The sequence below is a fragment of the Oncorhynchus nerka genome, linkage group LG12 (assembly GCF_034236695.1).
Source record: "Oncorhynchus nerka isolate Pitt River linkage group LG12, Oner_Uvic_2.0, whole genome shotgun sequence".
NCBI lineage: Eukaryota > Metazoa > Chordata > Actinopteri > Salmoniformes > Salmonidae > Oncorhynchus > Oncorhynchus nerka.
In genome coordinates, this window is record NC_088407.1 from 55,107,055 (window position 1) to 55,122,230 (window position 15,176).

Below are 15,176 nucleotides of genomic sequence, written 5' to 3' on the forward strand. Positions count from 1 at the left end.
ATGTTTGGTTTGTTAAATGTGATATGCTGTGTGTAATGTCAATATTTATAGTTTTACTCCCCTACTTGAGCCACCCCTTTCTGCTCTCTCTATGCCTCTTTCCAAACAGACCTAGTCCCACCCCCTGTCACTCAAGGAGCGCATTTGTTGTTGCTTGACCACGAGACCCTTTTGTTCCGTCTACATGGTCAATGCAGCACATGCAGCAATGTTGACGACAACGATGTTTCCACTTTGATCTTAATAGAAATCCACAAGCGTTCTATGATTACAATATTAGTTTGTGTCTCTTACATCTGCAAACAGCTAGTTTGTATTTTCTTAACAAGTTAAGCTAAATCGTGTTCGCCACTAATGCTAATAAAAGTACTGAGTCAGAGCAAACGTAGCTAGCTAATACAGCCTGATACCAGTACTAGTGGAGGCTTAAATAAGCATGTTGTTTGTGCAACAGTATCTTCTAAATCAAACAGGAATAGGTGAAGCATGAATATGTTGGCTATATGAATAAAGATTTAATGTAGCCAAAGATTATAGGGTCCCTTAGGGTAGGAACCAAAGTGATGTTCAGTGTTTCCTGTCACAATAACTCGTCCATGACATTTTCAGTCGTTGTCATGTCAAACACTGTATTCAAAGTGTCCACTATTATTTATGTTCTAACTATAGAATGTTTATTATAATTATATTTCCATGATTCCAAAAGTTCATCCAAGTGTTTTGATCTAAATCGCAATTGCAACATTTGGTTAAAAATAAGGTGTAGTATTTTTGCCCATATAGTGGCAGTGTGGAAATGATCTCATTTGAGTGCAGGAAATGCTGTAAATGATTTTAGGTTGAATTGAATGGTATAGACCCATTGAAATAATTTAGAATATATGTGTTGCCACCCTAGGGTCTTGCACTACTCAAAGCAAATTTAGAACTTTTATTAATCAAAAACATAAAATACCGTCAACTTTTTTAAATACATTTACATTTACGTCATTTAGCAGACGCTCTTATCCAGAGAGACTTACAAATTGGTGCGTTCACCTTAAGACATCCAGTGGAACAGCCACTTTACAATAGTGCATCTAAATCTTTTAAGGGGTGGGGGGTGAGAAGGATTACTTTATCCTATCCTAGGTATTCCTGAAAGAGGTGGGGTTTCAGGTGTCTCCGGAAGGTGGTGATTGACTCCGCTGTCCTGGCGTCGTGATATTATATTTTGGCCATATTGCCCAGCCCTACTTCCTTTGGCGGTACTCATGAGAGCCAGTTTCATCATAGCACTTTCTGTTTTTTGCGACTGCACATGAAGAAATGTTCTTAAAATGTTTCGTATTGACTGACCTTCATGTCTTAAAATAATGATGGACTGTCGGTTCTCTTTGCTTATTTGAGCTCTTTTTGCCATAATAAGGACTTGGTCTTTTACCAAATAGGAATATCTTCTGTATACCCCACTGACCTTGTCACAACACAACTGATTGGCTCAAACACATTAAGAAGGAAATAAATTGCACAAATGAACTTTTAACAAGGAATGCACCGATATGACATTTTTGGCCGATACCGATATCCAATGTTTTCCTTGCCCAAAAAATCCCCGATACTGATATAAAAAAAGAAATTGCAGCCAAAAGTTACTTTGTTGGCATTTACGAATGACCCCATTACCAGTAAAACATAATCAAAACCTATTTCATCATACATGTCAAGCAATGAAGTTTCAGGTCTGTCTGTCCGTGGCATCTCTTCCTCGGTGCGTACTGTCACTGTCCGTTTCCATCTTGTCCGGCTGTGTCTACCATTTCACGTAATCCCTGTTTCTTGTCTGCATCGAAGTAGCGGGCCTTGTACCTAGCAAGAATGCCACCGACTCGCTTGTTCACAGCCTCGAGTACTTTTGCAAGTTTTAACCCCATGGTCTGTGTCGGCAGTTTTGTTGAGCAGGCGTTTCAATGCCATGACTGAGGGTATCACGTCTGCTGCAAACGCAGTTGATTAGCTTATTTCTCGAGTCAGTTGTTCGAATGGCACTAGGAGTGTGTTCATGTTTCAAACATGTTCTCAAATGCCATTGAAATGGCAGCAGCGGAATGAGAACCAGCACATTCTTGAGCATGCAGTACGAAATCCTTGTCGACCCACTATGCTGTCAGACTCGGCATGCTCATGGTGCTGACATCGCTAGTCCAAATGTCAGTTGTGAAGCTAATAGCAGTAAGGCAATTAGCTCATAGATGTGCGTTTCAGCATTACCGTATAACTCCGGTAGTGCAACATCTGAAAAACAGCTCCTACTTGGTAGTGTGTTTACCGGGGCTCGAGGTGTCGGCGAAAGCCAACATCATCCACAACAGAGAACGGTTGATTGTTAAAGGAATGAATTTCCCTTATCTTAGCGTTAATGGATTTAGCCTTTGATTTGTCTCGCTAAAATGTCCTTAGTCTTTCAAATGACTGCTCGACTTGAACTTGTTTAGTTGTTGGAAGTGTGAGCTTAGTATTTTTCTGCTTTGTTCTGTGTAGCGCTGTATTTTTAGTGTGTCATCATTACGTTAGATAGGTATGCACATCAGCGTTAAACTAGACATTCGGCCGATGTTGGCATTTTTAGGTAATATCATCCGATTACGATATGCTTACCGATTTTAAAAATATATATATATATATATTTTTAAAAATATTTTTTATATTGTGCATCCCTACTGTTAATTGAAATGCATTCCAGGTGACTACCTCATGAAGCTGGTTGAGAGAATGCCAAAAGTGTGCAAAGGGTGGCTATTTGAAGAATTTCTAATAAAATATATTTGGATTTTTTTTCTTTTTCTCAAATAACTCGTTGAATTGTAGCATGGGAGTCACTTGAAGGTCGCATCTGAAACATGTTGAATGTGGCATGGTTCGTCACATGCTTGTAAACAGTGTAGACTAACAGTGAAATGCTTACTAGAAGGTAGCATCTGAAACACAAAATGTACAAATTACCTCTAGCTGCAGAACATCTCTTTTAAATAATATTTTTGAACCTGAAATTGATACTTACAATGCAAATTCCTTCACCTCCAGTGTCTATTGCAGACTCACAAGTTGACAGTTACCATGTGGATAATGCAGGGACGGAGAGTCAGTGAAACAATTCCACTCAAGAATAAATAAGGGGCTAGCCAGTTCTATCAAAGACAGCCAACCCTCACTAAGTCTAGCTAAGGTAGCTAGCTAGCAAGCAACACATTGGTTGGCTAGCCAAGAACATTTTAACAATAGCTTTGGTAATTACGTTATCTAATACATACATGACATTAACTATACTGGACTCAACTTTAATTTTCAAAATAATTCTTACCTTGGTCAGTCACACTGCACATTGGTGTCAAGCTAGGTAGCTAAGCTGTGTTAGCAAGCAAGGTTCTTCTTCCTCTGTCACCCACCAGGTTAAAAATGTTTTACATGTAAAATAAAATGCCATTATCCACAAGAGCTTTTTTAGTGGTGCTCTTCTCCTTCTGAAGAGTAATTGTCAGTTGGAAGCGGGGCTTGAGGCACGCATTTCAAACTGTGATTGACAGCTCAGGAAATATATTTTTACATATCTTTTTTTTTTTAAACCAATGTTTTTTTAATGTTTTATACTTAGTGGTATAGCTGCAGAATGTGTTTTCAACTACAACTCAATGATCCAACTTTTGCATGCAAAATGTCACTCTGGGAACCTAATGCTAAGGTACCAGAAGTCAATCGAGAATCAACATTATCGTCAGGGTAGAGAAGGTTGTGAGGTGTTTGTTTTTAAACATATTTGATAAATACACTTCCCCCAATATAATTTATTGAAATATATTCCAATCTATAATTTTTCTGTGTGGGTGACCTACCCTAATAAAGCCAGTGCAGCTTTAACCCCAACCCTAGGATATGCTATTGAAGTGTGTTTCCCACACCCGACACCTGTGCAATTACAGCTGCTGATGTGAAATGCCATGCTGCTCCTCTGGCTATATTGATCCCTGTGTCTAGGTCAGATAACATTTCAGGTCTGTCGAAGGCTTTAGAAAGCAGCTATGAACATAATACTCAGCTATGCAATGGTATTACATTGAGTTACTGCATGCTAACACGCTCTGTAGATCTGTTTTAATTTCTCTTCATGGGCTGTTATAGCCGAGCAGTTTGCATACACAAGGATATATCATTAGTTATTGCTGACATGAACATTCCGAAAGTGTTAGATTTCTACTGAGAGAAATATCCAATATACTTTAAGCTCCACTCCTTGGAGGCTGACTGACTACATGCTGCTCTCATCTGCTCTCACTGTGGTGTTCAGTGTTCCTCCTCTACATGTCATTAAAACTGGTTCTGCCTGGCCCCCTGTCAACACACACACACACACACACACAGATAAATAATTCCATCTAGACACCATTGCCTTAGAGCAATCAAAAAACGATACATACCTTGGACTAAACATCAGCGCCACAGGTAACTTCCACAAAGCTGTGAACGATCTGAGAAGGCAGAAGGAACATAAAATTTGACATACCAATTAAGCTTTGGCTAAAAATACTTGAATCAGTTATAGAACCCATTGCCCTTCATGGTTGTGAGACCTGGGGTCTGCTCACCAACCAAGAATTCGCAAAATGCGACAAACACAATTGAGACCTGCATGCAAAAATATCCTCTGTGTACAAGATAAAACACCAAATAATGCATGCAGAGCAGAATTAGGACGATACCCGCTAATGATCCAAATCCAGAAAAGATGTGTTAAATTCTACAACCACCTAAAATTAAGCAATTCTCAAACCTTCCATAATAAAGCAATCAACAACAGGAGATGAACCTGTAGAAGAGTCCCCTCTAAGCAAGCTGTTCACAAACAGAGCCCCAGGACCAGCAACACAATTATACCCAACCAAATACAGAGCGAACAAAAATAGTTATTTCCAATGTGTCAAGTAATTAACAAAAAAAACAGAGCAAACTAGAATGCTATTTGGCCCTAAACAGAGAGTACTGACCCAAACTTAAGGAAAGCTTTAACTATGTGCAGACTCTGTGAGCATAGCCTTGCTATTGAGAGAGGCCGCCGTAGGCAACACTAGCTCTCAAGAGAAGACCGGCTATGTGCACACTGCCCACAAAATGAAGTGGAAACTGAGCTGCACTTCCTAACCTCCTGCCAAATGTATCACCATATTAGAGACGCACATTTCCCTTAGATTACACAGACTCACAAAGAATTTGAAAACAAATCCAATTTTTGATAAACTCTCATATCTATTGGGTTAGCAATCACAGCAGCAGGATATGTGACCTGTTGCCACAAGAAAAGGGCAACCAGTGAAGAACAAACACCATTGCAAATACAACCTATATGTATGTTTATTTATTTTCCCTTTTTTACTTTAACTATTTGCACATCATTACAACACACATGACATTTGAAATGTCTTTATTCTTTTGGATCTGTTGTGAGTGTAATGTTTACTGTTAAATTTTGTATTGTTATTTATTTCACTTGCTTTGGCAATGTAAACCTATGTTTCCCATGCCAGTAAAGCCCCTTCAATTGAAATCAAATTGAAATACAGAGAGGGGAGAGGGACAGAGTGCCTGGCCATTTTAGTAGGCTACAGGACACTGTCCTCACCAGTGCAAGTATCTGTCGTCCCTGTCTATCTATTCACAGAGAGGCCTGTTTGTGTGTGTATAATGGACCACTGATTACAGTAATGCTGGTGATGGGAGACAATGACACACAGGCAATAACACAGCCATGCAGAGAGACACAGCTCCAGCCCGAGAAGGAGTGTGTGTGTGCATGTATGTAGAGAGAGGATTCTCTCTGCTCTCTACTGGTGCAGCTGTGACTTCCATAGCTGGCTCTGGGTTTTGTTAGTGACTCTGTCAAACCATTTGTGGAATGCCACTTTTCATTAAAAGTGCTTGAGATGGTTTTTTTTTGGCTTCATAGAGGCGTCAAACTCTTCAAACAACAAGACGCTGTCAGTGACACACAAACAATTTGGTCGCCTGGCTGCAGTCTTGGTTTGAAGTAATCGACTAAGTAGATTGTCATTATGCAGCAGTCAATGTATGTGATGACTCCTCACCCTTTGGGGACATGTTTATTATTACTGTTGTGACTAGGGCTGTGGCGGTTTCGTCAGCCGGTGATTGTCAACCAAATAACTGTCGGTCTCACGGTGATTGACTGTTAATTAACATAAACACATTTAGCATCTTCTGGCTTCCACACATGGCCTACAAGACATTTTTTTAACGTCCATGTAAGGTAATATAGCCTACACCTTCACAATAAATCCACCATTTTATTTTAGAAAGATCTAAACGTAGCATAATATGAAGAAAATGTAGTCTATTTCAGAAAAGAATGGCGTACTCTGAGTTGTCCTGGTGTGGCTATGCCAAATGGCTGTGGGCTACACTATTTTATATAGCAGATGAGATTTGCTTATAATTCCACTGCATTATATTATGAAGAATACAATTGAACAAAGCTGAATAAAATATAAATATTTTCTCCCAACGATTTCAGGGAGTGCGCACATGCGGCTATTGTGTTGAGCTGTTAACAAAGAAATAGGTACTCCTATATGCTTAATTTAGAGTTATTAATGTAACTTCAGTTCTAAAAACGTTGAGCTATAGGTTTTTATTTTCAATACATTTTAATACATGAGACTAATGATTTTGAAAAGTCACTTGAAAGGCATGAGCTCTGCTTTTTAAAAGTTTTTTTGCGCAGGCTGTACACACTTCATCAGTCTCATTCATAATTTGACAAGCACTTGATAACGGCTCGAATTTCACAGCGGCATCCGCTTTGTGTCTGTAATGCACCCTAAAAAAATCCATGCCTTTTGTGGCCCGGAGTACTGCGTTGTGCAGTATTACTGCGTTGTGCAGTATTACTGCGTTGTGCAGTACTACTGCGTTGTGCAGTACTACTGCGTTGTGCAGTATTACTGCGTTGTGCAGTACTACTGCGTTGTGCAGTACTACTGCGTTGTGCAGTACTACTGCGTTGTGCAGTACTACTGCGTTGTGCAGTACTACTGCGCAATCCGAAGCGTCTCACTCACGTGGCTCTCCGTCACGTGATCTGGTCTTTCTCACAGGCTACAAGTTAAGATAGACACATCGGGGATGCAACTGTGCGCGTCCTTATCAATGCCGAGGTGCATATAAAAGATTTTGGAAGAACTGTCCATGTTTACAAACAAGATGAGTAGGCCTAACGAACAACAGAAGCACTAGCCTTTTATCCCCCATAGTACAAAAGCCAACCTATTCTGTGAGAAAGAAATATTCCTAACAGTCTGGGACAGTTGTGTTATTTGATGGATCCCAAATTAATACAACCACTAGCATACATTTGTTGTTGTATTTGTTCAGTTAAGAACAAATTCTTATTTTCAATGACTGCCTAGGAACAGTGGGTTAACTGCCTGTTCAGGGGCAGAACGGCACATTTGTACCTTGTCAGCTCGGGGATTTGACCTTGCAACCTTCTGGTTATTAGTCCAACACTCTAACCACTAGGCTACCCTGCCGCAACAGCCCTAGTTGTGACTCGTTTTAGTGACGTTTGTTGTGAACACACTGGAAACAAATCAGCAGCATTAACAGCAGGCCCTAGATGACTATTTTCCTGTCTGTGCATGGCCAACCACAGAGGTTTACTTGTGTTGCTGACTTGTAATGATATGCTTGGTCAAGTCTGTTTTTCTTTTTTTTATTTTCTTTTTTAACTCCCCCCCCCCCCCCCCCCCCCCCCCCCCGGGGTTGGCTCAGCTGCCTGCCTGCACCCTGCCTGCCAACCTGCCTGCCACCTAGACCTACTTTAAAGGAATGTTTGGAAGCCTCCAATAGGTGTGGTGTAGTAAGTATAGGATGCTGACAGACCAACAGTGAGTTTGTACAGTACCAGTCAAAAGTTTGCACACCTACTCATTCAATTATTTTATATATATATATATAAAAAACGTTTTTTTTTTTTTTTTTTCCCCCTACATTGTAGAATGATAGTGAAGACATCAACTATGAAATAACATGTAATAATCAAAAAGAAAATGAACAAATCAAAATATATTTGAGCCACCCACAGGCCACGCAGGATGTCATTTAGCCAAGGTGTGTCTTGTTTCCTCACTGAGCAAGTAAAACAGCTGGTTAGGAAATGTAGGCGCCAACAGGAGGTAAATGGAGGAATCTCCGGAAAGGCCGTCTGTCTGGACTCAAGACTGTTGTGTACAGTAACCTGAGTTTAAGGTCTTCTGTAAAAGTGAGACAATGGGTTACATTTAAATGTCACATTAATCAAATATAAGACATGGCCCATGAGAATAACCATATTAAAGGTATTTAATTGAGGAAATATCAGGAAGCCCAGAGGATGAACACACCTGATTGCTGTATTTCCTCTTCACCCCCTCCAGCTCTCCCTCCCTGCTTCCAACTCCCTCCCTTCCCTTGTCACAATCACAACTCATACAGTAGTCCTGAGGATAGCGATGATGAATCATTTTATCAGTCATGTTAAGGGTGTATACCATCCTTTCAGGACTTTTTATCCTTGTCTAAATCTGTCCGGTTAGTCACATGTCTAGCTTTAACTTTGTGCCGTTATAAAGTATTTTGTCTCCGGGACAAACATTTTCTACCTAACTGTCTGTTAGACATACAATACTGGTCCTGTGTGTTTCGTTCACACCCTCTGCTGTCTGGGTGGGGACAAAGACGCAGAGGAGCTTGACAAAACAAGCATTGAGTGTCTAAGTGGTATATATTATATATTTTGGCTCTTGTTGCCAGCATTGGAATAGAGCAGTCTTATTCACAGATGCTTGTTCTGTATTGTGAGCTTGTCTTATGGTGTGAGTTGTATTGGAGAGCAGAATCTCTGAATAGTATGGAACATACTAGAACTCTGCAAGGGTCCTCTTATTCTATGGAATGACATCACTGCTATATCATCCACCCTTGAGGATAGTTTGACATTTTAGTCTCTTGAAGGAAGTAGGCAATTACAGAAAGACTTGACCTACTTTCCAACCTAAACTTGAAGCTTATTTTGTTGGCGTCATCTATGTGTCCAATCATCTATTTAACAAAATGTTAGACAGTGGAAGAATGCTCTCTCTCCTCTCTCCTCTCTCTCATATGTCTGTGCAGGGCTGTGTTTCCTGTTTTAGCATGCATTGTCACCACCCCCCAGTGAAAAGTGAGCCCTCTGTTCACCCCACCTTGACCTCTGACTTGCATACCTGTCACTACCCTGTCCCTCCGTGTTGGACCTTTTACAGGTTATAAGGTGTTGAGATCAGAAATGCTGTAATGTGTAAAAGTGATAGGCTTACAGTACTGTACATGCAGAAGTTTATTAGGAAATCATTTGGAGCTAGAATTGGTTAACTATATTGAATGAAATTCTGTACATCTTGATTTGATAACAGCTGCCCACAAGAAATAATTTCCAGCTTTACTCCCATCAACAAAAAATGAACTTATTTTTAGGCTAAATTAGCCTGTTTTTTTTCTTTGTGAAATCTGGCTTTCAAACAATGAAAACAACTGCTAAATGTAGACATCCTAATTTGGACAGCTGTTATCAGATGTCCAGTAGAGTTGAACCTCGTAGCTGTTAACCCCTTCTTCCTGGTTATTTGGAAAATAAGGACATGCATGAGTGATCAGAGGGAGTTAAAGCTACGGTAGGAGATTACTGACTCACTCTAAATCAATCAACAGGTTACAAAGTGCTTGAGCAGCATTGACGCCTGACTGAAGCGATATTGAACACACACACACACACACACACACTGGTAATGATTAACTACCAGGGTTTTCCTTCTCCATTCCCATGGTGTGAAGCTTCCAGCTCCACCATGTTTACTTACACAAAATCACTGACCGTAATGGTGTCAGTGGATACAATAACCCTGCTCTGACACACACACACACACACACACATCATATTAACTGTTTATTAATATGGACGTTTTGTGTCTTGATGTTTTTAATTTTGTCTGCATTAGATGCTCAGACAAAAGAGCCACAATGCTCCTCTACCCTTCTGGTGTGACTAACATGGAATTAACAGAGTGTTGTTGGTTTACCATCGGCTGTGGGTAATGCAGTGCCAAATGCCACGGTAATGATGTATCAGTGCTAAGCTACTTTCATAAGTGTATATCATATTACATGCCATCTTTTGACATTTTTCCATGTATTAATACTCATGTTCATGTATACCATGTGACCTTACCAGGCAAAAGTCTAGTTAGGCTATAACTTGGCCATATAGCTCGGTAAAAACTGCTGCAGATGATGTATCTGAACATTCGTCCATGCTTAGCTAATTGAATAAGTGGACAGTATCATAGCACGCTATCTTAACATTCCATATGTCTGTTCCCTCCAGGGAAATGTGTGGGTGTAGAGGACTACCACCAGGCTGCTGAGTGAACCTTTATGCCCAGAAAACAGCACCCAGTATGGACATCATGGAAGACTTCCCTCTCCCACCTCCTGAAAGTAAGTAATGCCAACATCCTCCCTCTCTTCCCCTCTCTCTCTCGGACTCAATCTCTCCCAGCACATCTAAACCCCCCCCTGAACACATGCTGCTACCCAGACCTGTATATATATTACACACACACTTGTGTGTGTGGACACTCCTTCAAATTAGTGGATTTCAGCAACACCCATTGCTGACAGGTGTATAAAATCTCGCACACAGCCTTGCAATCTCCATAGACAAACATTGGCAGTAGAATGCCCTTACTGATGAGCTCTAACTTCATGGGATGCCACCTTTCCAAATAGTCAGTTCGTCAAATTTCGGCCCTGCTACAGCTGCCCCGATCAACTGTAAGTGCTGTTATTGTGAAGTGGAAACCCCTAGGAGCAACAAAGGCTCAGCCGTGAAGTGGTAGGCCACACAAGCTCACAGAATGGGACCGTCTGTCCTCGGTTGCAACACTCACTGCCCCTGGAAGCAACTTCAGCACAATAACTGTTCGTTGGGAACTTCAGGAAATGGGTTTCCATGGCCGAGCAGCCGCACACTAGTCTAAGATCACCATGCGCAATGCCAAGCGCAGGAAGGAGTGGTGTAAAGCTTGCCGCCATTGGACTCTGGAGCAGTGGAAACGTGTTCTCTGGAGTGATGAATCACGCTTCACCATCATCCACCATCTGGCCGTCCAACAGACGACTCTGGGTTTGGCAGATGTTTGGCAGAATGCCACAATGCGTAGTGCCAACTGTAAAGCTTGGTGGAGGAAGAATAATGGTCTTGAGCTGTTTTTCACGTTCGGCCTGGGCCCCTGAGTTCCAGTGAAGGGAAATCTTAACACTACTGCAGACAATGACATTCTAAATGATTCTGTATATCCAACTTTGTGGCAACAGTTTAGGGAAGGCCCTTTCCTGTTTCAGCATGACAATGCCCCCTTGCACAAAGCAAGATTCATACAGAAATGGTTTGTCGAGATTGGTATGGAAAAACATTTACATTTACATTTAAGTCATTTAGCAGACGCTCTTATCCAGAGCGACTTACAAATTGGTGCATTCACCTTATGACATCCAGTGGAACAGTAGTGCATCTAAATCTTTTAAGGGGGAGGGGGGGTGAGAGGGATTACTTTATCCTATCCTAGGTATTCCTTAAAGAGGTGGGGTTTCAGGTGTCTCCGGAAGGTGGTGATTGACTCCGCTGTCCTGGCGTCGTGAGGGAGTTTGTTCCACCATTGGGGGGCCAGAGCAGCGAACAGTTTTGACTGGGCTGAGCGGGAACTGTACTTCCTCAGTGGTAGGGAGGCGAGCAGGCCAGAGGTGGATGAACGCAGTGCCCTTGTTTGGGTGTAGGGCCTGATCAGAGCCTGGAGGTACTGAGGAGCCGTTCCCCTCACAGCTCCGTAGGCAAGCACCATGGTCTTGTAGCGGATGCGAGCTTCAACTGGAAGCCAGTGGAGGGAGCGGAGGAGCGGGGTGACGTGAGAGAACTTGGGAAGGTTGAACACCAGACGGGCTGCGGCGTTCTGGATGAGTTGTAGGGGTTTAATGGCACAGGCAGGGAGCCCAGCCAACAGCGAGTTGCAGTAATCCAGACGGGAGATGACAAGTGCCTGGATTAGGACCTGCGCCGCTTCCTGTGTGAGGCAGGGTCGTACTCTGCGGATGTTGTAGAGCATGAACCTACAGGAACGGGCCACCGCCTTGATGTTAGTTGAGAACGACAGGGTGTTGTCCAGGATCACGCCAAGGTTCTTAGCGCTCTGGGAGGAGGACACAATGGAGTTGTCAACCGTGATGGCGAGATCATGGAACGGGCAGTCCTTCCCCGGGAGGAAGAGCAGCTCCGTCTTGCCGAGGTTCAGCTTGAGGTGGTGATCCGTCATCCACACGGATATGTCTGCCAGACATGCAGAGATGCGATTCGCCACCTGGTCATCAGAAGGGGGAAAGGAGAAGATTAATTGTGTGTCTGCATAGCAATGATAGGAGAGACCATGTGAGGTTATGACAGAGCCAAGTGACTTGGTGTATAGCGAGAATAGGAGAGGGCCTAGAACAGAGCCCTGGGGGACACCAGTGGTGAGAGCATGTGGTGTGGAGACGGATTCTCGCCACGCCACCTGGTAGGAGCGACCTGTCAGGTAGGACGCAATCCAAGCGTGGGCCGCGCCGGAGATGCCCAACTCGGAGAGGGTGGAGACTTGACTGGCCTGCACAGACCTGACCTCAACCACATCGAACACCTTCCGATGAATATTGAACGCCGACTAGGCCAGGCCTAATCACCCAACATAAGTGCCCAACACCTCACTAATGCTCTTGTGGCTGTATGGAAGCAATTCCCCGCAGAAATGTCCCAACATCTAGTGGAAAGCCTATAGCCGCAAAGGGGGACCAACTCCATATTAATTTTGGGATGAGATGTTCGACTAGCAGGTGTCCACATACTTTAGATCACATAGTGGTGGATGTAGCTCATTGTCCTGAGATGGTATATTTTTTTTCTTTCTTTTTTTTGTAACAGCAAGTGCAGTCTATTGTAATGTTTTAGCAACATTAACTAACAGGTCTCCAAAGGGTGTTTCAGCTCATGGTGATGGCCATCTAGGTATTCTATGGATTTATTCTGTTCGTGTTGATGAAGTAATAGGTTTGACACGTCTGTTTTGGTGGACACACTCATGGTCAGCTCAGCTCCCAGAGTGCCTTTCAAGATGGACATAGCAGAGTGTGCAAACAACACATTCCTCTCCTCCTCCGCTGCTCTGGATCTTGTGGGCCACAGAACGAAGGAGTGAGGAGGAGGAGAAATGTGCCACGACTGCGAAGAGCAGACAATGTGCGTCAGTATCCAAGCCCGGGCTGACTACTGCAGCATCTCTCTCACACACACACACACACACACACACACACCCACACACACACCCCTCGGAAAGGAACAGGCCAGATAAATCCCTCAGTTGCCTTGTTGCCGTGGCGATGCTGGAGCACATCGTAAGCCAATGACTCATTGAGCAGAGCAGTGTGGCAGACGGGAGAGGAGGGGAGGCACAGGAACAGAATCCATATTGTGGTTATGAATTAACAATGGGTGCTGGGGACAGGCCTAGTGTGTGTGCTGACTAGAGACCATTGAGAAGACTGCAAGTACGCACATTCTCACAGAGCCAACTGTCTATAGCTTCTTCATCCACACTCGATTGTGACCAAATTATTGAATGGGCAATTGATGTGAATCATCTGTTCAACTTTTAATGCAATCCCTCTTACATCACATCCAGCTCTGCTTTACTTGGCCCTGCCTGTGCTTCAGAGAGTAGACATGAAGAATGTTAGAATGAATATTCATCCCATGGCTCAGCAGTGATACAGACCTCTTCAGCAGCGGCTAGCTTTTCCCTATCTGTCTAACTGGTCCAACACAGCTGTTCATTACCACGGCTGATTAAATCTCTTTCCAGCTTTTCTCTCCTAATGTTCTGCTCTAGCGCTTTCACTGACGTTTAGTTTTGTAGCTTGCATAAAGGTCACGGGTCACAGAGCCCATAGTCAATCATAATGGTGATTTAGACTAGAGTGGTCATCGTGCTGTGGAACTCAAAGCTTTTGGGTCCCTGAGACGTTGGTCTGTGTAGTATGTATCAGAACCACTTTGGTGAAGGACTTATTTAACAGGTAGTTTAGTCCTGCGGGGTTAGTAACTAACCTCTTTGGCGCAGGCGTGCCGCTAGACCCACCTCAAGAACATCCGGTGATTGCAGAGCGCCAAATTCAAAATACAGAAATGATCTTTAAACCGATGTATAACACTTGTATTTTTATGAATGTTTATTATGATTAACTTCTTGTTAATCCTGCCGCTTTGTCAGATTTCAAAAAGGCTTTACGTCAAAAACATACAAACATTTTCAAACCAAGTGGAGGAGTCAAAGTCAGAAATGGCAATAAAATTACTTACTTACCTTTTTGAAGTAAGTAACTTTAGAGTTTTCTATCCAAATCTACCAATTATATGCATATCCTAGCTTCTGGGCCTGAGTAACAGGCAATTTACTTTAGGCACGCTTGTCATCCAGATGTCAAAATACTGCCCCCAAGCCCAAAGAAGCTAACGAGTTGTGTAAGTGATGCGGTTGATGGTTAGTGGGCCTAACCTAAGTTAGGTAAGTAAGTAAGGCTAAGTTGACATTAACCAGTGTTTGTAACGGCTGTATAAACGTCAGCGCAGAGTCAGACAGGAAGTACTTAGCCAGGACAGGAAACATAACTGATATAAATGAGGGTCAAGAAGAAAATGGTATAGGCCTATACTGAGAAAGCTGAGTAGAAAATCTTCTCATTTAAAAAATGCAAAGTGGGAAATTAAGAGTTGTAACCTCTGATTTGGTCATTCAGGAAATTGGTCATTCAGGAAATTGGGCCAGACATTTTTCACACTTTCTTAGTAGGAACAGTCAGGATATGAGAGTTCACTTTGTAGGTTAACCTAGTCATGGGGAAGCCTGAATCCTGATAGGACAGTGTTTGTACTGGGACTGAGTCACATGAGGAATCTGTGGTATGTTTAAGAGCAGAGGCATGCCAGTTTCTGTTAGAAACTCAGCTCGGACCAGGGAGGTAAAGAAGCA

At 42.6% G+C, this 15,176-nt stretch overlaps 1 protein-coding gene across 1 annotated transcript in view; it reads left to right on the plus strand.

Annotated features, from left to right (window-relative positions):
* The window catches only part of LOC115138385 (rho guanine nucleotide exchange factor 10-like), a 94,050-nt gene that overhangs the window by 5,583 nt on the left and 73,291 nt on the right, over window positions 1–15,176 (plus strand). Inside the window, exon 2 of the mRNA XM_029675183.2 lies at window positions 10,448–10,560. Within this exon, the coding sequence (XP_029531043.2) occupies window positions 10,521–10,560 (40 nt within the window). The 5' untranslated portion in view covers window positions 10,448–10,520. The remainder of the gene's footprint in view (window positions 1–10,447; window positions 10,561–15,176) is intronic.